The following is a 21,731-nucleotide window of genomic DNA, read 5'->3' on the forward strand; positions in this document are numbered from 1 at the left end:
CACCTGAGAATTCTCACGGCCTGACACTAAATACGAAGTCCAAAAAAAGCCGAATTCTCCTTATCACATTAGCAGTCAGTAATTGTGTCAAGCTTGAATTCTGGAATTTTTGAACCCATACCCAGCACTAAGTGGCCCAGTTTTTAGGGCATTTTAAGTGTTATCTTGGGGTTGTTATCTTCTACGGTCAGAAAACACAACACAAGTGTCGTTTTCATTTCCACCCAACTAGCTGTCAGTTTCCACGCCCCTTCTACCTTCAATATGAAATGTATTTTCACTCATCTATAACCTATGGTTGTGTGGTCAAAGTGCAAACTGGTACATTTACTATGATCTATCACAAGAAATCCTTTGCACTTTAGACCACCTAAAGGGCAGGTCTGAGTCTACAACAGTGACTTTGTGGTAGTTTAAACAGTGCAGCACTCAGACGCACCTTACATAAGGGGGTTCACCACCAGTGTTGCCACAGTTACTTGAAACAGTAATCCAATTAGCAATTACTGATTACTCCTTGTAAAAGTAACATATACTTTACTGATTACTCAATTTTAAAAGTAACTAAGTTAGATTACTAGTTGCTTTATTAGTTACTTGCAGCTGCCAACAACACCCCCTGTCACCTCAACATGAAAATGATAACTCATTTTGCCAGTACTCACTTTATAGTCACCCTTTCTTGACTTCAATGAACATAAATACCTTGTTATAAAAAATAAAATGAAGACATCTTTCTTGACCTCATATTAACTTTTGACAGCACTGTAATGGTAAAACTTACCATTTTCTAACCAACATTTTTTTTTTATAAATGTAAGTATTAAATTCTTTCTAACATTTTTCTAACATTTAAATTCTTTCTAAACATTTTAGTTGTTGAAATTATTATTATTATTATTATTATTATTATTATAAGTAGTAGTACTAGTAGTAGTAATAGTATGAAAAATGTCTTCAAAAGTGGACCTTTAATCTAGGGCTGTTGTGGGGAGCCACATCCCCACCCACACCCCCTTCCCGCGTGGATTCGCCCCTGGCTTGTTTGAGCAGAAGAATGGATAACGTTTATTTATGAAGAAAAACGTGACCAGATTGACAAGGTCGAGAAAGTTTTATCAGGGTTTTTATATCATGTCATCCTCAGAAAGAGACTTTAGATGCATTTGGGAAGCGTTAGTATTGGGCATGTTATGGATCACTGCTTTTAGTGAGAAACGCATGGAAGCACAGAGTTTCAAAGAAAAAAAAAACATAAAAAATGTCTTTGTGAAACCACAGCTCTGACCATCAACGCACTTTGACAGACAACAGTATTTCAACTCGACCTGCTGCACAGCGGGTACGGCTCTGTGCTGCAGCTCGCTGAAAGTGGGCAGTTCAACTGAACACCGACCTCCCCCTGCCCACAGGTTGGTTTTAATGCTGCAACTGACCCACAATACAAAAATAATAGTAACGCACAGGACTTTGGAGAAGGAACTTAATGTCTTAATGATTTGGAAAGATGAATGTGTTGGATTACTCATTACTGAAAAAAACAGCAGAATATAAATTGTTTTTTTATCTTGGTACACTGCAAATTATTTTCGTTCTTACTCAGATTGAGAACTGTTAGATAATTTATCTTGTTTTAAGGGTTAATTTCTTATTTTAAGTGATGAACATGGTTATTTCTAGATGTAACAATCTCAATTCAAGACATCTTGTGAAATTATCTGTCCAGCCAGGAAGATAATTCCCCTCAGATTTAGTGTTTTTGTCTTGTTTTAGACACCACTTTTTTGCAGGATAGATAGATAGATAGATGATAGATAGATAGATAGATAGATAGATAGAAGATAGATAGATAGATAGATAGATAGATAGATAGATAGATAGATAGATAGATAGATAGATATAGTAGATAGTAGATAGATAGATAGATAGATAGATAGCTAGATAGATAGATAGATAGATAGATAGATAGATAGATAGATAGATAGGTGAACCACAAGACAACAACAATGTAGATTTTATTATCCTAAAGAATATAAACAAATGAGATATCAGAGAGAGAAAGAGACTTTAAAGCCGCATCAAAGGTCCAACATCTTTTAAAACATTGTGTCCTTTGAAGTGGTAATATTTCTCTGTCTGCTGGCTTTCAATGTTTTCTTTGAAGTAAAACTAATGGGATGTTAATATTTAAATACAGGAAAATGATTCTTCTTCTTTGTATACAGTTCTGCCAGAAAGTTTGAGTACCCTTGAGCTTTTACATGTTTGAATTTTGTTAAACATCAAATAAAAAAACACATTTCTTTATGTTAAAATTTCTACAGTGATGCCTATTAAACTGCATGAAAACTAATCTCTACAATGACATAAATTAAATTAAATATAAAAACCAAAAAATGGGTGCTAACATAACTAAATCAATTTCTATTTCAATTTATTTTAATTTAATAGCACCAAATCACAACAGAGTTGCCTCAAGGCACTTCACACAGGTAAGGTCTAACCTTACCAACCCCCAGACCAACAGTGGTAAGGAAAAACTCCCTCTGAGGAAGAAACCTCAAGCAGACCAGACTCAAAGGGGTGACCCTCTTCTTGGGCCATGCTACAAACATAAATTACAGAACAATTCACAGAACAATTCATGGACGAATATACAAGAAATGCTATTGGCGTACAGGACAGGAGGATCACCAACACAAATACAACTCCCATCTCTGGATGGAGCTGCACCTTAAACAGAGAGAAAAAACAGAATCAGGCATCAGAAAGACAAAAAAATACTGTATAATTTGCCAGCATTAAAACAAGAAAAAAAGAGAAATACTAAGGTGATCGACATCACCTTAGATCATCACTTTTACAGCGGTTTTCTTTGCACAAGTAAGGAAATGGATTAATGAACTGTCCAAGCCACTGAATATGTCTTGGACTTCATTTACAGTTTTATTTTTCAAATTTAATGTCATTACAAAATTCAAATGTGTAAAAGTTCAAGTATGCACAAATGTTTTGGCAGCACTCTATCAACTAGATCCTCTGCCAGATTTTTTTTAAGTTTATTCTTCTTTTGCTGCCTGCCTGTTTGTTCAGGCTAGAATAGTTTTTGAATTATGTTTTCTCCCCTTGGCTAAGATGGCTGTACACTATGCAATAATACTGGTGTTACACAAGGATTATAAAGAAACACACGCCGTACTGCAGTGTGTACAGAGTAATCATGTATGTTGGTGAGATATGATGGCAAAGCAGCAGTTAAGCACGTTCAAGAATCCTGCAATGTAAACAGTGCTGTATTTCCAGTACTGCATCATAATCCTTTTGCACAGAGTTACATACGAGTATATACTGTTACAGGTAGGCGAGGATGCAAACTGGGGCACACAGACGGGCACACACAGGAAGGCAAACACAAACACACACAACACACCCATGGAGCCCTGGGGTGGCTACAGAGAGCGAAAATATGCAAATAATAATAATAACAACAATAAATGTATAGCACACAAAATGCTATTGCGTGGGCACAAATAATTAATTCTCATGGCTTGAATAATGTTTTGCAATGCACTCAAGGTAATCCATTCATACAATTGAATTTATGTGTATCGAAGCAAACCAAACTAGAAGCACTCAGAGAGTGCAAACCTCCGCCAAGGTCACGGGGTCACTGACGCCATAACATCTACACGCCGTGGAATCATTGAATCTAAAAAAGTCTAACAATGATGTTTGCTCAGTAGTAAAAAAAAGTTTCATCTGCTGTGACTGGATAGCATGTATCCTTAGCACTTGGCATCACAGTTTATTGCAACTTGCACCTTTCCCAGAAGCTACTGTCATCTGAGCACTGATATTGATATTGAATGTGCTTATAGACAAAAACAAATAAGAGACAAAATTCAATTTATTATTCAACTAAACTGCAAATATATGAATTTTTTAACATTTATGAAACACTTCTCTAAACAAGGCCATAGGGTCACTGACCCTAAAGAGATTCCCTCCTTGGCACAGTGATCTATTCAACAATTCAGTGTTACAACCAAAACTATGATACATACACTTTTCTTTCCTTTATATTTGACATCCCTGACCATGAAAACATACCACTAGAACTTGGAATCACTTTTATGTCTTTATTAGTTCAAACGTTATTGTATAAAAATGATTTTTCGGTAATGGTGGTTTTCTTCTGGATCTAGCTCCATAACATTTGAAGCTACATCAAATCTGATGACACCTTACTGAATCAGTACAGATTCAACTACAATTTGGTGTTAGTTGTGCATCTCTAGCTTCATTTGTCACCTCACACTGACACATTTTCTATTTTCCCTATATTTTGTATATTCTGGATCACCAGATCCGGAATCCAGATCCGATCATCACCAAATTTTGTTGTTTGATAGAACATTTGACTATGTTACACCCTAATTTTTTTCAAGCCTTTCTGCCTTGTTTTTATGGAGTTAGAAACTAGAATGTCAAAATTCCCTCTATCCAGCAATGGTGAAGAATCCTTTAAAAAAAATTCCTGGATCCGGATCGTGATCCGGATCACCACTAAATTTAATCACTTGTTCCTCTTGTCATTTCCAACCACTCCACAAAATTTCATCAAAATCCGTTCAAAACGTTTTGAGTTATCCTGCTGACAAACAAACAAAAAACAAACGCGACTGAAAACATAACCTCCTTGGTGGAGGTAATAAATTCTGAACTCATTAAATGTGTTGCTGTGTTTGCTATTTTCCACATAAACAGACAGTAATAATGTCTTTCTATCTTTCTTTCTGCTAATGTCTATTCTATGGATTTTATACTATATGCACCTGTGTTATGTTGATACATTTATGATATGGTTGTATCACATCGTATCATTGTGGAGTGTATGGCCAGCTTAAGACTGAACTCTGCACTCTCATTAAAGAACTGGAATAGTGCCATTTCTTGATTGAGCTTTAGCGACCAATTCTTCATGTGATGTGTTGCAAAAGAAAAAATTACATGTGCTACAACGGGGAGAAAAATATTATTGAAGAGAATTGAACTGACGGTTTGTGATACTAAATTTTTCATGAGGTGTGTGAGTCTTTTGGCTGCTCCTGTTTTGCTCAAGGTCACCACAGCTGATCCTGTATGCACCTCAGGAGCAGATCCAAGATTTTGTAAAGGGGGAGGGATGGGAGGGATGAGTTGCATCGCACTTCCCTTGGGGGGTCTGCGGGCATTTGCTCCCCTGGCAAATTTTGAATTTTTTAATTTGTAGGTACCATTTCCTGCATTTTTGTGCATATTTAACCACAAATTACAACTACTGAAAAAAGATACTTTATAACTGTTTTATTATTATTATTATTAATTTGAAATTTTATTGTACAATCTTGAATCTGAAGCTATGACTTTATGACGACAAGTAAAAGAAAATGTTTGAAATGTCTTTGGCTAAAAATGTGAACATCCTTGCCCTAGCCCTGTTCATTGTGAGTACATAATACTCAACAAAAATATAAACGCAACACTTTTGGTTTTGCTCCCATTTTGTATGAGATGAACTCAAAGATCTAAATCTTTTTCCACATACACAATATCACCATTTCCCTCAAATATTGTTCACAAACCAGTCTATATCTGTGATAGTGAGCACTTCTCCTTTGCTGAGATAATCCATCCCACCTCACAGATGTGCCATACCAAGATGCTGATTAGACACCATGATTAGTGCACAGGTGTGCCTTAGACTGCCCACAATAAAAGGCCACTCTGAAAGGTGCAGTTTTATCACACAGCACAATGCCACAGATGTCGCAAGATTTGAGGGAGCGTGCAGTTGGCATGCTGACAGCAGGAATGTCAACCAGAGATGTTGCTCGTGTATTGAATGTTCATGTCTCTACCATAAGCCGTCTCCAAAGGCGTTTCAGAGAATTTGGCAGTACATCCAACCAGCCTCACAACTGCAGACCACGTGTAACCACACAGCCCAGGACCTCCACATCCAGCATGTTCACCTCCATGATCGTCTGAGACCAGCCACTCGGACAGCTGCTGAAACAATCGGTTTGCATAACCAAAGAATTTCTGCACAAACTGTCAGAAACCGTCTCAGGGAAGCTCATCTGCATGCTCGTCGTCCTCATCGGGGTCTCGACCTGACTCCAGTTTGTCGTCATAACCGACTTGAGTGGGCAAATGCTCACATTCGCTGGCGTTTGGCACGTTGGAGAGGTGTTCTCTTCACGGATGATGCGAAGGAGATGTGTTGCACTGCATGAGGCAAATGGTGGTCACACCAGATACTGACTGGTATCCCCCCCAATAAAACAAAACTGCACCTTTCAGAGTGGCCTTTTATGTGGGCAGTCTAAGGCACACCTGTGCACTAATCATGGTGTCTAATCAGCATCTTGATATGGCACATCTGTGAGGTGGGATGGATTATCTCAGCAAAGGAGAAGTGCTCACTATCACAGATTTCAACTGGTTTGTGAACAATATTGAGGGAAATGGTGATATTGTGTATGTAGAAAAAGTTTTAGATCTTTGAGTTCATCTCATACAAAATGGGAGCAAAACCAAAAGTGTTGCGTTTATATTTTGTTGAGATATAATTGTAAATATGTTAAAAATACATGCATGACACAAGAAAGTGAAAACACTTATTTCTATTGTGGGCCATTTAAAAATCAAATGACAAAATGGAATTAATAAAAAAAATATAATAAATAATAATAATAATGATAAAATAATGATAATATTAACAGTGTATATATGATAACACCTAAACAATTTATTAATACATTAAGACAGTAAATTAACATAAAATATTTACATACATCAATCCGGTAGCGTGTTACTGACTCACTGTCATCCTACATATGGAGAATACTCCCTTCCTCTGTCTTTTCTGCCATTTTCTTGCTTAAGACACTCTAGGCTTCTTAAAAGTCCTGCTGGCCTCTTAGCAGTTGGCACCTTAGGAGCTCTTTTAAGGCCTAAGGTGCTTTGTGAACAACTTTTTACGTCACTAGGAGCTATTTTTAGCCTTAGGCTGCTTCGTGGATACGGGCACAGATGTATAAATGAACACAGGTACACTGTTTACATTATTTGTCTACAACAGAAGTCATCATTCTGACTTCAGACCTTCAGACGTTGTCATGTTGAATAAAGGGTTTCTTCTCACTGTGCCACAATGCTATCAGGTACTGCTGGCAAACTCATAAACCTTCTCAATATGTTTAGGCTTCTCTCAGACCTACCGCAGGGACCCTGAGACCCTCTGGCACCAGGTAGACCTCTGTTCCCCTGCAGACCTCGTGGTCCAGGTGAAACCAGGTGGTCCCTCAATGCCAGGTTGACCTCGACTTCCTCAGGCCCTCTTCTGCCAGGCTCACCAGGGCTGCCAAGCTTAAGAAAAAATAAGCCACCAGTTCTGAGAAACATTGCAAAAAAATAAATAATAAAATAAAATGTATATTCAGCAATGCAGGCCAAACCATGTGTTTAATCCCACCCGCCTTTGGCTCCAGGTTCTCCTTGGTCTTATAACATAAAGGCATTGATGTGAGAAAGTTGGGCAACATGAATCTTCCTTGAAGTTTTGACCAGGAATTTCAGGTTGAATGACCATCCCATTACACTATTCGGTGTGAGATTGAGTTTTCTGACTTCCAAGTGATTTGCAGTCAGTTTGTCATTATCCTGGTCTTGCATGCTGCACTGGTCACTTTGCTCAGCAAGTTCAACAGAGTTGAATTTTTAATACAACACTCCTTGGAGCAAATCATTTCCAGCTCACAGTCCCACCATCAACACCACCACCATCATCATCATCAACCACTCCACCCTGCAACACCACACACAAGACTGCATATCACACTACATCCACAGTAATATGAGAACAATGCACAAATATGGTTGATGAAATACTTGATGCTGACATGATTAACACAGTTATACGTCAGTCGTTGAGCAAAGTCTCCCAAACATGCTGCATTCAAGCTCGACCGACTCACAGTGGATGCATTTTCATTTTTCAAATTTATGAATTGTCATGGGCGGCACGGTGCCTTAGTGGTTAACATAATGCCCCATAGCAAGAAGGTCGTGGGATCACTTCCCGCCCTTTCTGTGTGGAGTTTGCATGTTCTCTCCCTGTTTGCTTCAGCCCACCCCCATAACCCTTAACTGGAGTAAGCAGGTAGAGAAAATGGATGGATGGACGGGGCTCTGAAGATGGTAATGTAGAAAAGGGGGTCATTTAGGCTATTCAGGTCTCCATAGAAAACCATTGGATAATGTCATGCATTCTCTGTCCAGTATATATGCAGTCTATGGTCATAGTCATGACAGAAAGGTAGAAATTTTTTAACATGTTAAAGAATTCAGCTACACGGACCACAGAAGCCCTCCTCAAGTCTCCAGTGTTTTCCAGTGTAAGGACAAGGTTTCAAACCTTGAGCCTCCAGCATGCTTATCCATGAAAGTGAGCATGGGGTTCCACAAATATGAATAAAGATGAATATTGTTAATGCTGCCAGAGATATTGAATCAGCATTGGTATCTGTGCCTGAGAGCTCTTCTAACAGTGCAATCACAGACACTCCAGTCATACCGTGTTGGTCACAGTACGAGCACACAGTGACAGGGCAGCTCTGCCTGCCCTCCATCTGTTTATCAGATCCACTGAAAGGACTCATTGTGATACCAGAGAAATGTTCTCAGGTCAAGCCTGTCAGCTTACATTCTCTTGAGCCTTCAGCTTGTAGAAGATAATAGGCCGTAGGACGTGTTATATATGTATGCCCAGAAATCAGTTTTCCTGGAACTCCTAAGGGGGCAACTCAAAACTGGTTTATTCTTGTATATAATGTGTCCCTAATCACAAATGTCATTGTCCCCACGTAGTGGGGTGCACATGAATTTGTAACGTGCACTTGATGAAAATACATGGTAGTGAATGGTACATCAACTGTATGATGGTTAAATGTTTGCCTTTCCTTGCTATTAATGTACAGTTGTTATAGGAAAATGTTCTCCTTGTTATTTCAAACAATTTCTTATTTCTTAATTACTGGAGGGGAAATCGCATGAATTTGTAACGTGTATTTGGTGAAAATGCAATGTAAATAACTAATTGAGACACAAACATACACGTCTTATCAGTTTCATGTTGCAGAAATGTTCACTAAGTACATATTATGTTAATATAGACTTTTGTCATTCTTTTTACCACAATCTTTCTCATCTTGTATGCAAATTCAGGATGGGGGGCATCATATACCTCAAGTGGTAACCAGAGTTCAAATTAAGGTTCCGTGAGGAAAAAACATTTCACAATCATTTACCTTTATTTTGCTCAATTCATACTACCACTTGACTTTTCTGTTTATACAGGTACCAAGACCCCAGGAACAGTATGACAACCCAGAACACATCCAAATGTGAAATGGTAGAATATTTTGCCACCATTACCCCGATATTATATGGTCTGAGATCTCACACGATTAACCAATCAGATTACCGGAAAAAAATGTAATTGGATTAGAATACTGTATTGACGCCTTTATGGTGATCTATCTATCTATCTTAGATGTGTAATTGTTTTACATGTATTGTACATCATGAATCTAGCATTTCAATTAAAATACATTTGTCTACATTACATGCGATGACACAGGTAATGGGAGAGAGATTGTTGCTGGCCTCAAGTGGACAAGTTTAATTTGACAACAATTAAAATATGATTAAAAATACTAGTAGTAGTAATAATAATAAAGAATAGTTGGCTGGATGTCAAATTATGTACATAATGTATACCAGTAAATAGCAACCAAATCAGGCGAGTAAATTAAAAAATATTGTTCTTTGCTTTAAAATGGCTTTTAGCCAATGGGAAGACAGTATTCATGTCTACTGAATGATAAAAATAAATACCATGGCATAATTTAGTAGAAATCAAAGCACACGTCACTTACATATTATAACAATAACAACAAAATAATTCAGTCTAACCAGGTTCCAACAAGTGAAATGTGATCATCGTTTCTTAACCCACATAACTTATGTCAGATGTGGTTGGTACTATTTTTTTAATCAACAATTTAATATTTACAAAACGATGTACAATGTAGAATGAAAAGAGATAGGGATTTCAGTTTTGTCTTAGTGTTACAAGGACTATATAATGATATATTTTTTGTTTTCTTCTTTTTTAAAGTTCGAGATTGCTACAATTAGTCATGCACACTGACATGACTGACCAATTTGGCTATTATGATTTAATATGAATGCGAGTCGCATATACAACAGGTACAATAACAATGTACATCAATGATCAGGCATATCGATAAATCTTATCAAGTTTTTATTTTATTTATTATATTTACCACCTACCCCATGCAGCTAACTTCTTTGCAAGGGATTTCTCCTTCCTTCTTACTTTACTTATGTCCAGAACGTGATAGCATGGTGATAGTATGGCGATGTTGATTGGTGATTTATCAAAACTACGTCATCGACTTCGTGAGCATCAAATACGATATTGCTGATTGGATTATTTTTATCACGGTGCAGAGACTGGTCCGCGACATTTTCAGCTGCAAAAGTCGTCCAAAATATTCGTATTTTTCTCTTTCATGAGCACTTATTTGGATTGGGAATATACATTTTCTTTAGTTTATAATATTTTTGATATTATCAATCAAGAATTAGTTTGCCCCCAGAGACGTTGCACGAACAAATGGCTTAGAGGCGACCGTATTGTGTGTGGAGCTAAATCAAGGCCAAAACTTTTGTAATCTGAAAATAAAAAAAGATTGAAAAAATAAATTTTGAAACTGAAAATTAAGTTTTGTAATCTGAAAATAAAAAAAGATCAAAAAAATAAATTTTGAAACTGAAATTCAGTGTTTGTTCTTGAATTTTATAATAATTTAAAAAGTATTTTCAAAATAAATACTAAGTGTAAGATATATATTTTTCAGTTTAAATAAATTTTTGATTCAGCTCTGTAATTTTTTTGATCAAATAATTTATTTTCATTCCTATTTCTTTTTTCACCTTCAGATTTTTTTTCACTTTCAGATCTTATTTTTTCAGTTTCAAACTTTTGGCCCCGTTCTGGCGTGGGAGGGCGTGGCTTCGATTGAGAGGGGCATGGAATTGTGAGTGACAGGAGAGCAATCAGTCCTCACATGAGTTGCATTCAGGAAACGTGGGTACTTTGATAGATAATGACTTGAGAAGGACAAATAAAGGCAAACACATGCCCATATTAAGAATTATTGACAGGCTAAGCTTGGGTTTGGGTGTTTATTAAATCATATTTGGGTGATCGTTCGCATAATGGTCTTGCTTGGGTGTGGGCATTAAAAAATGGCTGACCCACTTATTTCCGCAGTAACTGTGATTAAGTATACATCATGAAGCTACCAACATCATCATTATTACAGATCTTATGATGAAATACTCAAATTTGTCTCCATATCAACATGGTCACTCAATTTTGAGAACTGCCAACTTGACACAGATTGACTATTGATGGTTTTGAGTATCCCAGAATCCTTTGCGCGCTGGCAAGGGAAGCTTGAGTAATGGCTCAGCTTAACACTAACTTTACATTGAAAATGCCATAGACATGCTAATGCGTTACCATCGGTCCCATTTTTAAGTTATAAATACATCTACCAACAGTTTCAGAAGACCATAACAGGTCGGTTAACTAAAAAGGCAAATATTACTCACAGACATATGCTCTTTAGGGTTTTAGTGGGGAAAAATTAAGATAAGCAAAATAAAACAAAGAACCAATTGAAGCAGCAGATTGAAAATTGAAGCACTGCTTCATTGGTTCAAGGTTCAAAGCTTGATTACAGACCGACTGCAGGGTCGTAATCAACGTATCAAAATGACATTTTCTTGACAACGCCCCCTAAAACAGAGGCCACTCTGAAGGACCGCTAAGGGAATCGTTAAGCAAAAAGGCTAGTGATGTTGATGGATCAAATAACTTCTTAGGATACCCGAAAAGAACTGGTTCCCAACACGCAACCCCTAACAGCAATATATATATATTGTATGATTTTTTAATAATTTATTTGTATGTTACTGCTGCAATAAGTATTAATGTATTCATGTATTAATTGCACCTGTTTGAATGTGTTATCTGTATAAAAGACACCTGTTTCCACACTCAGTCAATCACACTCCAACCTGTCCACCATAGCAAGACCAAAGAGCTGTCTAAGGACACCAGGGACAAAACTGTAGACCTGCACAAGGCTGGGATGGACCACAGGACAACAGGCAAGCAGCTTGGTAGAAGACAACAACTGTTTTGATTATTTATTAGAAAGTGGAAGAAACCACAAGATGACTGTCAGTCTCCCTCGGTCTGGGATTCCGTGCAAGATTTCACTTTGTGGGTAAGGATGATTCTGAGAAAGCTCAGAACTACACAGGAGGACCTGGTCAATGACCTGAAGAGAGCTGGGATCACAGTCACAAAGATTACATTAGTAACATATGATGCTGTCATGGTTTAAAATACTGCAGGGCAGCATGGTCCCCCCTGCTCAAGCCAGCACCAGTGACCATCCGGATGATCCAGAGGAGGCATGGGAGAAGGTCATGTGGTCAGATGAGACCAGAATAGAGCTTTTTGGAATCAACTCCACTTACCATGTTTAGAGGATGAGAACAACCCCAAGAAAACCATCCCAGCCGTGAAGCATGGGGTGGAAACATCATACTCTGGGGGTGCTCTTCTGCAAGGGGACAGGACGACTGCAGCATATTGAAGGGAGGATAGATGGGGTCATGTATTGCGAGATTTTGGCAAACAACCTCCTTCCCTCAGTAAGAGCATTGAAGATGGGTCATGGCTGGGTCTTCCAGCATGACAATGACCCCAAACACACAGCCAGGGCAACTAAGGAGGGGCTCCGTAAGAAGCATTTCAAGGTCCTGGAGTGGCCTGGCCAGTCTCCAGACCTGAACTCAATAGAAAATCTTTGGAGGGAGCTGAAACTCCAAACCTGAAAGATTTGGAGAAGATCTGTATGGAAGAGTGGACCAAAATCCCTGCTGCTGTGTGTGTAAACCTGGTGAAAAACTACAGGAAACGTTTGACCTCTGTAATTGCAAACAAAGGCTACTGTACCAAATATTAACATTGATTTTTCACAGGTGTTCAAATACTTATTTGCAGCAGAAACATACAAATAAATTATTTAAAAAAATCATACATTGTGATTTCCGGATTTTTTTTATAGATTACATCTCTCTCAGTGGACATGCACCTAAGATGTAAATTTCAGACCCCTCCATGATTTCTAGGTGGGAGATCTTGCAAAATCGCAGGGTGTTAAAATACTTATTTTCCTCACTCTGTGTGTGTGTGTGTGTGTGTGTGTGTGTGTGTGTGTGTGTGTGTGTGTGTGTGTGTGTATATATATATATATATATATATATATATATATATATATACACCATAAAGGCATCAATACAGTATTCTAATCCCATTACATTTTTTCCATGAATCTGATTGGTTAATCGTGTGAGATTTCAGACCATATAATATCAGGGTAATGGTGACAAAATATTCAACCATTTCACATTTAGGTGTATTACTCCGCGTCCTGACCGGTGCACACATGTGCAGTATTTTCGGGACGTGGAACTGTCAATTTATGCAGCGATATGCACAATTCGATTCTATTATCTACAGTCCATAATATAATCAGAAGATTCAGAGAATCTGGAGAACTTTCTACACGTAAGCGGCAAGGCCAAAAACCAACATTGAATGCCCATGACCTTCGATCCCTCAGGCAGCACTGCATTAAAAAATGACATCATTATGTAAAGGATCTTACCACGTGGGCTCAGGAACACTTCAGAAAACCATTGTCAGTTAACACAGTTTGTCGCTACATCTACAAGTGCAAGTTAAATCTCTACCATGCAAAGTGAAAGCCATACATCCACAACATCCAGAAATGCTGCCACCTTCTCTGGGCCCGAGCTCATTTGAAATGGACAGATGCAAAGTGGAAAAGTGTGCTGTGGTCTGATGAGTCCACATTTCAAATTGTTTTTGGAAATCATGGACGTCGTTTCCTCCGGACAAAAGAGGAAAAAGACCATCCAGATTGTTACAGCACATAGTTCAAAAGCCAGCATCTGTGATGGTATGGGGGTGTGATAGTGCCCATGTGGGCACTAACACACCTCCATACCATCACAGATGTGTAAGTTGTCCATGGCATGGGTAACTTACGCATCTGTGATGGCACCATCAAGGTTTTGGAGCAACATATGCTGCCATCCAAGCAACATCTTTTTCAGGGACGTCCCTGCTTATTTCAGCAAGACAATGCCAAGCCACATTCTGCACGTGTTACAACAGCATGGCTTCGTAGTAAAAGAGTGCAGGTACTAGACTGGCCTGCCTGCAGTCCAGACCTGTTGCCCATTGAAAATGTGTGGTGCATTATGAAGCACAAAATACGACAAAGGAGACCCCAGACTGTTGAACAACTGAAGTCATACATCAAGCAAGAATGGGAAAGAATTCCACCTACAAAGCTTCAACAGTTAGTGTTCTCAGTTCCCAAACGCTTATTGAGTGTTGTTAGAAGGAAAGGTGATGTAACACAGTGGTAAACATACCACTGTCCCAGCTTTTTTGAAACGTGTTGCAGGCACCCATTTCAAATGAGCAAATATTTGTACAAAAACAATAAAGTTTATCAGTTTGAACATTAAATATCTTGACTTTGTGGTGTATTCAATTGAATATAGGTTGAAGAGGATTTGCAAATCATTGTATTCTGTTTTTATTTACATTTTACACAACGTCCCGACTTCATTGGAATTGGGGTTGTACTCGTAGATTTATATATCCAGATGATCTATGCATTGCTACACAGGCAAACATTTCACAGAAGTGGAACTCACCCTTCCAGAAGCCGTTGGGTCAATGAAAGCATACTGCCAACCCAAGCAAAACCCAAGTATGTGCTTTCCACCTCAAAAACAAACATGCATCTTATCAACTACAAATCTCCTGGTGTGAAGAAACCCTTCAAAATCACCAAACACCAACCTGCCTAGGAGTAACTTTGGATAGAGCTCTCACCTACAGTGAACATATAAAATACTTGAAAAAGAAAATAAACAGCAGAAACAACATTCTCAAAGCACTCGCCAGTTCTGAGTGGGGAGCAACCTGACAGACCTTAAGATCAACTGCCCTTGGCTTCTGCTACTCTACAGCAGAGTACTGTGCTCCTGTGTCGTGCCGATCATCCTTCGGCTACTAGGGGTAGATGCTGAACTGAACGAAGCCTGAAGAATCATCACAGGCACCCTTCAACCCAAAACTAACAATAGCCTAGCAGCTCCAGAAACAGAAGCACAAACAAGAGCTGAAAAGACCAAACAACAGACAGACTCCAGACACTCCTTGCACCAACACACAGGAGTTCCCAGTCACCTCAAATCAAGGAAACGTTTTGCAACAGTCCAGCCACTCCCAGCAGGGACCACAGTAAAAGCTCACAGTAGAAATATTTGGAAAGCTCAATCAGAACCAATCACTACAATACAAGACCCCAAAGAAAAACTAGCAAAAGGAAATAAATTAAGTAGGAGGGAGCGGTGTGCACTAAACAGGTTAAGCACTGAAGTATGTAAAACAGGGAAAATATGATGAGATGGGGCCTACAAATGGATAGTAGCTGAAATTGTGGCGAACCCCAACAAGACCTCGTCCACATAAAAGAACACTGCCCCCTAAGCATACACATCACTGACAACGACCTAAAAATGCCACATCATGGCTCAGTCTGGTCTGATGATATGATATACATATGATGATGAGTGAGAATGTGTAGTGTGAACACAGAAGTGAGAGGTTTACTGGATCTGACATAAACCAACACATCAACTTTAAGTACTCTGACAAAGTACTTTTGCTTCTTTGCATTTTAACACTGCACACATCGCATGCTTTGTAACTTTGTTATACAAATTTGTATTTTGCCTGTTCTATAAAAGACAAAAAGTATTTTGATTAATGGTGAAATAAGTTGATTTTAGCTCTCATGCATGCAGCATGGTTGCTCAGTGGTTAGCACTTTTGCCTCCCAGGTCGAAGGTCTGTAGTTCGCATCAAACTGTGGCCTTTTTGTGCGGAGTTTGTATGTTCTCGCCATGTTTGTATGGGTTCCCTCTGGGTGCTCCGGCTTCCTCCCATTTCCAAACACATGCAAATTAGTCGAACTATCCATCCATCCATCCATCCATTTTCTTCCGCTTTATCCGGAGTCGGGTCGCGGGGGCAGCTGCTCAAGCAAAGCCGCCCAGACCTCCCAATCCACACACACCTCCCCCAGCTCCTCCGGGGGAAGCCCAAGGCGTTCCCAAGCCAGCCGAGAGATGTAATCTCTCCAGCATGTCCTGGGTCTTCCCCAGGGCCTCCTCCCAGTGGGACGTGCCTGGAACACCTCTCCAGCGAGGCGTCCAGGAGGCATCCAGAAAAGATGCCCGAGCCACCTCAGCTGACTCCTTTCAACATGGAGGAGCAGCAGCTCGACTCAGAGCTCCTCCTGAGTGGCCGAGCTCCTCACCCTATCTCTAAGGGAGCGCCCAGCTATCCTGCGGAGGAAACTCATCTCGGCCACTTGTACTCACGATCTCGTTCTTTCGGTCATGAGCCAAATCTCATGACCATAGGTGAGGATCGGAACGTAGATCGATCGGTAAATTGAGAGCTTTGCCCCCCTACTCAGCTCTCTCTTCACCACGACGGTCTGATACAGCGACCGCATCACTGCAGATGCTGCACCGATCCATCTATCGATCTCACGCTCCATCCGTCCCTCACTCGTGAACAAGACTCTGAGATACTTAAACCCCTCCACTTGAGGCAAGGACACTCCACCGACCTGAAGAGGGAAAAGCACCTTTTTCCGGTCGAGAACCATGGCCTCGGATTTGGAGGTGCTGATTTGATGAAGCCAACAGAACCACATCATCCGCAAACAGCAGAGACAAGATTCTGTGGTTCCCAAACCAGACCCCCTCTGCACCCTGGCTGCGCCTAGAAATTCTGTCCATAAAAATAATGAACAGAACCGGTGACAAAGGGCAGCCCTGGCGGAGGCCAACGTGCACTGGAAACAGGTTTGAGTTACTACCGGCAATGCGAACCAAGCTCCTGCTGCGGTCGTACAGGGACCGGATAGCCCTTAGCAAAGGACCCCGGACCCCGTACTCCCGGAGCACTCTCCACAGGGCGCCCCGAGGGACACGGTCGAACGCCTTCTCCAGATCCACAAAACACATGTGGACTGGTTGGGCGAACTCCCATGAACCCTCGAGCACCCGATGGAGCGTGTAGAGCTGGTTCAGTGTGCCGCGACCAGGACGAAAACCACACTGCTCCTCCTGAATCCGAGGTTCGACCATTGGTCGAATTCTCCTCTCCAGTACTCTGGAATAGACCTTACCGGGGAGGCTGAGGAGTGTGATCCCCCTATAGTTGGAACACACCCTCCGGTCCCCCTTCTTAAACAGAGGGACCACCACCCCGGTCTGCCAATCCAGAGGCACTGTCCCGATTGCCACGCGATGTTGCAGAGGCGTGTCAGCCAAGACAGCCCCACAACATCCAGAGACTTAAGATACTCAGGACGGATTCATCCACCCCAGGAGCCTTGCCACCGAGGAGCTTTCTAACCACCTCGGTGACTTTGGCCTGGGTAATGGATGAGTCCGTCTCTGAGTCCACAGTCTCTGCTTCCTCTTCAGAAGACGTGACGATGGGATTGAGGAGATCCTCGAAGTACTCCTTCCACCGCCCGACAACATCCCCAGTCAGGGTCAACAGCTCCCCACCCGTACCGTAAACAGTGCTGGTGGAGAGCTGCTTCTGCCTCCTGAGGCGTCGGACGGTTTGCCAGAATCTCTTCGAGGCCGACCGATAGTCCTCCTCCATAGCCTCCCCGAACTCCTCCCAGACCCGAGTTTTTGCCTCTGCGACCGCACGGGCTGTGGCACGCTTGGCCTGCCGGTACCTGTCAGCTGCCTCTGGGGTCCCACCTACCAACAAAGATAAGTAGGACTCCTTCTTCAGCTTGACGGCATCCCTTACTTCCGGTGTCCACCACCGGGTTCGGGGATTGCCACCGCGACAGGCACCAGAGACCTTGCGACCACAGCTACGAGCAGCCGGATCGACAATGGAGGTGGAGAACATGGTCCACTCAGACTCCATGTCTCCAACCTCCCTGATCTGGGAGGATCTGGGAGAAGCTCTCCCGGAGGTGGGAGTTGAAGGCCTCGCTGACAGAGGGTTCTGCCAGTCTTTCCCAGCAGACCCTCATTATACGTTTGGGTCTGCCAGGTTTGACCGGCTTCCTACCCTCCCAGCGGCTCCAACTCACCACCAGGTGGTGATCAGTCGACAGCTCTGCCCCTCTCTTCACTCGAGTGTCCGAGACACGTGGCCGAAAGGTCAGATGATACGACTACAAAGTCGATCATCGACCTCCGGCTCAGGGTGTCCTGGTGCCACGTGCACTTATGGACACCCTTGTGCTCGAACATGGTGTTCGTGATGGACAAACTGTGACTAGCACAGAAGTCCAACAACTGAACACCACTCCGGTTCAGATCGGGGAGGCCGTGCTTCCCGATCACCCCCCTCCAGGTCTCACTGTTGAAATCCCCCAGGAGAACAATGGAGTCCCCAGTCACAGCACTATCTAGTACCCCTCCCAGGGACTCCAAGAAGGTCGGGTACTCTGCACTGCCGCTCGGCCCGTAGGCCGAGACAACGGTGAGAGACCTGTCCCTGACCCGAAGGAGTAGGGACGCGACCCTCTCGTTCACCAGAGTGAACTCCAACACTTGGCGACTGAGCTGGGGAGCAATAAGCAATGCGACCCCAGCTCTCCGCCTCTCCCCGTGGGCGACGCCAGAAAAATGAAGCGTTCAGCCCCTCTCCAGGAGTTGGGTACCAGAGCCCAAGCTGTGCGTGGAGGTGAGCCCGACTATCTCTAGTCGGTATCTCTCAACCTCCCGCACAAGCTCAGGCTCCTCCCCCCCCAGCGAGGTGACATTCCATGTCCCAACAGCCACGGGTTGTGAGCATGGACCGGGCTGCCGGGCCACCCGCCCTAGACCGCCACCCAATCCTCTCAGCACCCGACCCCCATGGCCTCCTCTGCAAGTGGTGAACCCGCAGGAGGGCGGGCCCACGTCACTCTTTCGGGCTGGGCTAAGGCCCGACCACCAGGCGCTTGCGCGTGAGCCCCAACCCCAGGCCTGGCTCCAGGGTGGGACCCCGGCTCCGCCATACCGGGCGACGTCTCGGTCCTTGATCTTTTACTGGTCATGGAGGTTCTGAACTGCCCTTAGTCTGACCTGTCACCTAGGACCTGTTTGCCTTGGGAGACCCTACAGGGAGCACAAAGCCCCTGACAACATAGCTCCTAGGATCATCCGGGTACGCAAACTCCCCCACCACGATAAGGTGGCAGCTAGAGGGGGAGGTGAACTAGTGACTTTAAATTGTCCATAGGTGTGAGTGAGAGTGTGAATGTCTTTAACCCCTTTCACACCGGGCCCACCTCGAGTTGCATCATGCGGCGTCATGACGACGCAACGTGGATGCAACCTAATGCCAAGACGAAGTAGCTCAACACCAGAACACGGCGACGGATGCAAAGGACGAAGGGAATAGGATGCCAAGAGTTAAACATGTTTCATTTTTTCTGCATCGAGCACAGGACGCAGAAAGGAAGTAGTTTCAACGCAAGTCAGGGCAAAGCAATGGTACTCAACGTGATTGGAAGCCACACTCTCACAGTACAACATTACCCGACACCAATTTATGAATCCTGCTGTGTTCCATTGTTCCCGAAATATCAATCACGCAGGATTGTTTTTATCCCGTGTACACAATGCAGTGAAACTACACGCTCAAAAGAGCTGCAGCTCCTTGCTCGTAAATTCTTTCACAACTGGGTTTAAATAAAGTCCATAAAAGTCCTGCTCACAGACTGATTGCCAGAGACAGGACATGTCCACATCCAGTAAAAAGTCCGGACATCTCCAGTCCACTCACGGACGATCATGTGAACGATTAAAAGAAAAAAAAACTGGCTGGCTGCAGGCAGTTCCTCGCTCTCCCCTCAAACTCTCTCATCATTGTGTTAAATAAAGGACAAAAAAGGACATAAGTCCTGCTCACAGACTGATTACCAGAGACAGGACATGTCCACATCAAGTATAATTCCAGACATCTCCACATTTACTCACGGATGGTTCGTGCACACGCAGCTCACGTCAAAGGAAGAAAGATAAACTATAACAGAAACCAGAGCGCAGACCTGCAGACCTGCACAAGAACAAATATAAACTAGAAGAGAAATCAGAGTGCACAGTCTGGCTGCAGCCAAACTGTATGTACACATGTACACTGCCTCTCACCCAATCTCCCAATGACTGCTGGGATAGGCTTCAGCCACCTCCCCCGGGACCCTTAACGGACGTAACTAGGTTTAGAAAATGAATAGATGGATGGACAGATGGAATAATATCTGTTCTGCTACAGAGGGAATTTTTTTTCTCCCACATAACTAACGTTATTTAGTGTGAGACTCTGCAGATAGAAAACCAGTGGCTCAAAAGCAGCATCACACTTATGCTTTTGTGCTTCTTCACTTTTCTTTTCGGTAATGAAAAGCTCTACTGAACAATAATGATGTGCAGCACCATGCAGAATTTAATCATGTGTTAATTCTCTTTTGAGGCCCACCTGGGATCACGTCTCGAGGTCCTCCTGGCTATCCAGGGCCCCGGGGACCTCCTGGAAGATGCGACATCAGCGACTGCCTCCCTCCTTCTTTATGAACCCAGCCGAGCGGCTCTGCAGGCTCCTGGACAGCCGACAGCACCACAGGCAGGAGGGCGGTCACGTGGCGTCTCGGCTCTCACAGCAGGCCTCGTCTTTGTCCGACAGAATGCAGGTGGGGTGGTTCTTTATTTTATTTTATATTTTTGGGTGTGGGTTTGCAGTTGGATTTGTTTTGAATGCAACAGAAACCCTTTAGGGATTTTTTTGTTCATGGATGTACGTTTAAGTTATTTCTTGTTTTCACACCCCTGGCTGTGATATAAAGCATTCCATGTCAACGCATTACGTCTTTCAAGACCATGAAATGACTTTGTTTGTAGAGCCCAGCGCTGTCTGAGAACAGGATCTTAATGATTTGTTTTCCTCCTTAATGCGTGTGCCTTTGCAGGCTTCTGTTCTTATTCAGATTAGCCGATGTCGCGGCAGAAGGGAACGTCTCGGGAAAGAAACTAGATGAAAAGCATTCACTTGTTTTATGTGCAAGTGTGAAATCATATTTTTCAAACTTCTTATGCAACCAAAGTGCAGCACTCCTGTCTGATATGCAGAGTAGTTATTTTCTGCATCTTCTTCAAGAATGTATTTTAAAGGTGATAACCGTTGAAAATGTAGCATGATATGCAGTAATACTGTTGCTGGTTTGATTTTTAAACCACCAGTCAAGACAGATTAAGTTTGTGCATGATAATCTTAATGTTATGTAAAATAAAAACCATTCATTTCATAGCTTTCTGACAAAGAAGCATCCAAACACACATCTAGTTCATGAACGGAATGTACATTATGTTTTTACATT

At 42.1% G+C, this 21,731-nt stretch overlaps 1 protein-coding gene across 1 annotated transcript in view; it reads left to right on the forward strand.

Moving 5' to 3' along the window:
* Positions 1-21,374, forward strand: part of LOC117522962 (collagen alpha-1(XIX) chain-like) — a 256,577-nt gene extending 235,203 nt beyond the window's left edge. The window contains exon 38 of the mRNA XM_034184381.1: positions 20,831-21,374. Within this exon, the coding sequence (XP_034040272.1) occupies positions 20,831-20,931 (101 nt within the window). The 3' untranslated portion in view covers positions 20,932-21,374. The remainder of the gene's footprint in view (positions 1-20,830) is intronic.
* The last annotated feature ends 357 nt before the right edge of the window (positions 21,375-21,731 follow it).

Source organism: Thalassophryne amazonica, chromosome 13 (genome assembly GCF_902500255.1).
Source record: "Thalassophryne amazonica chromosome 13, fThaAma1.1, whole genome shotgun sequence".
Lineage (NCBI taxonomy): Eukaryota > Metazoa > Chordata > Actinopteri > Batrachoidiformes > Batrachoididae > Thalassophryne > Thalassophryne amazonica.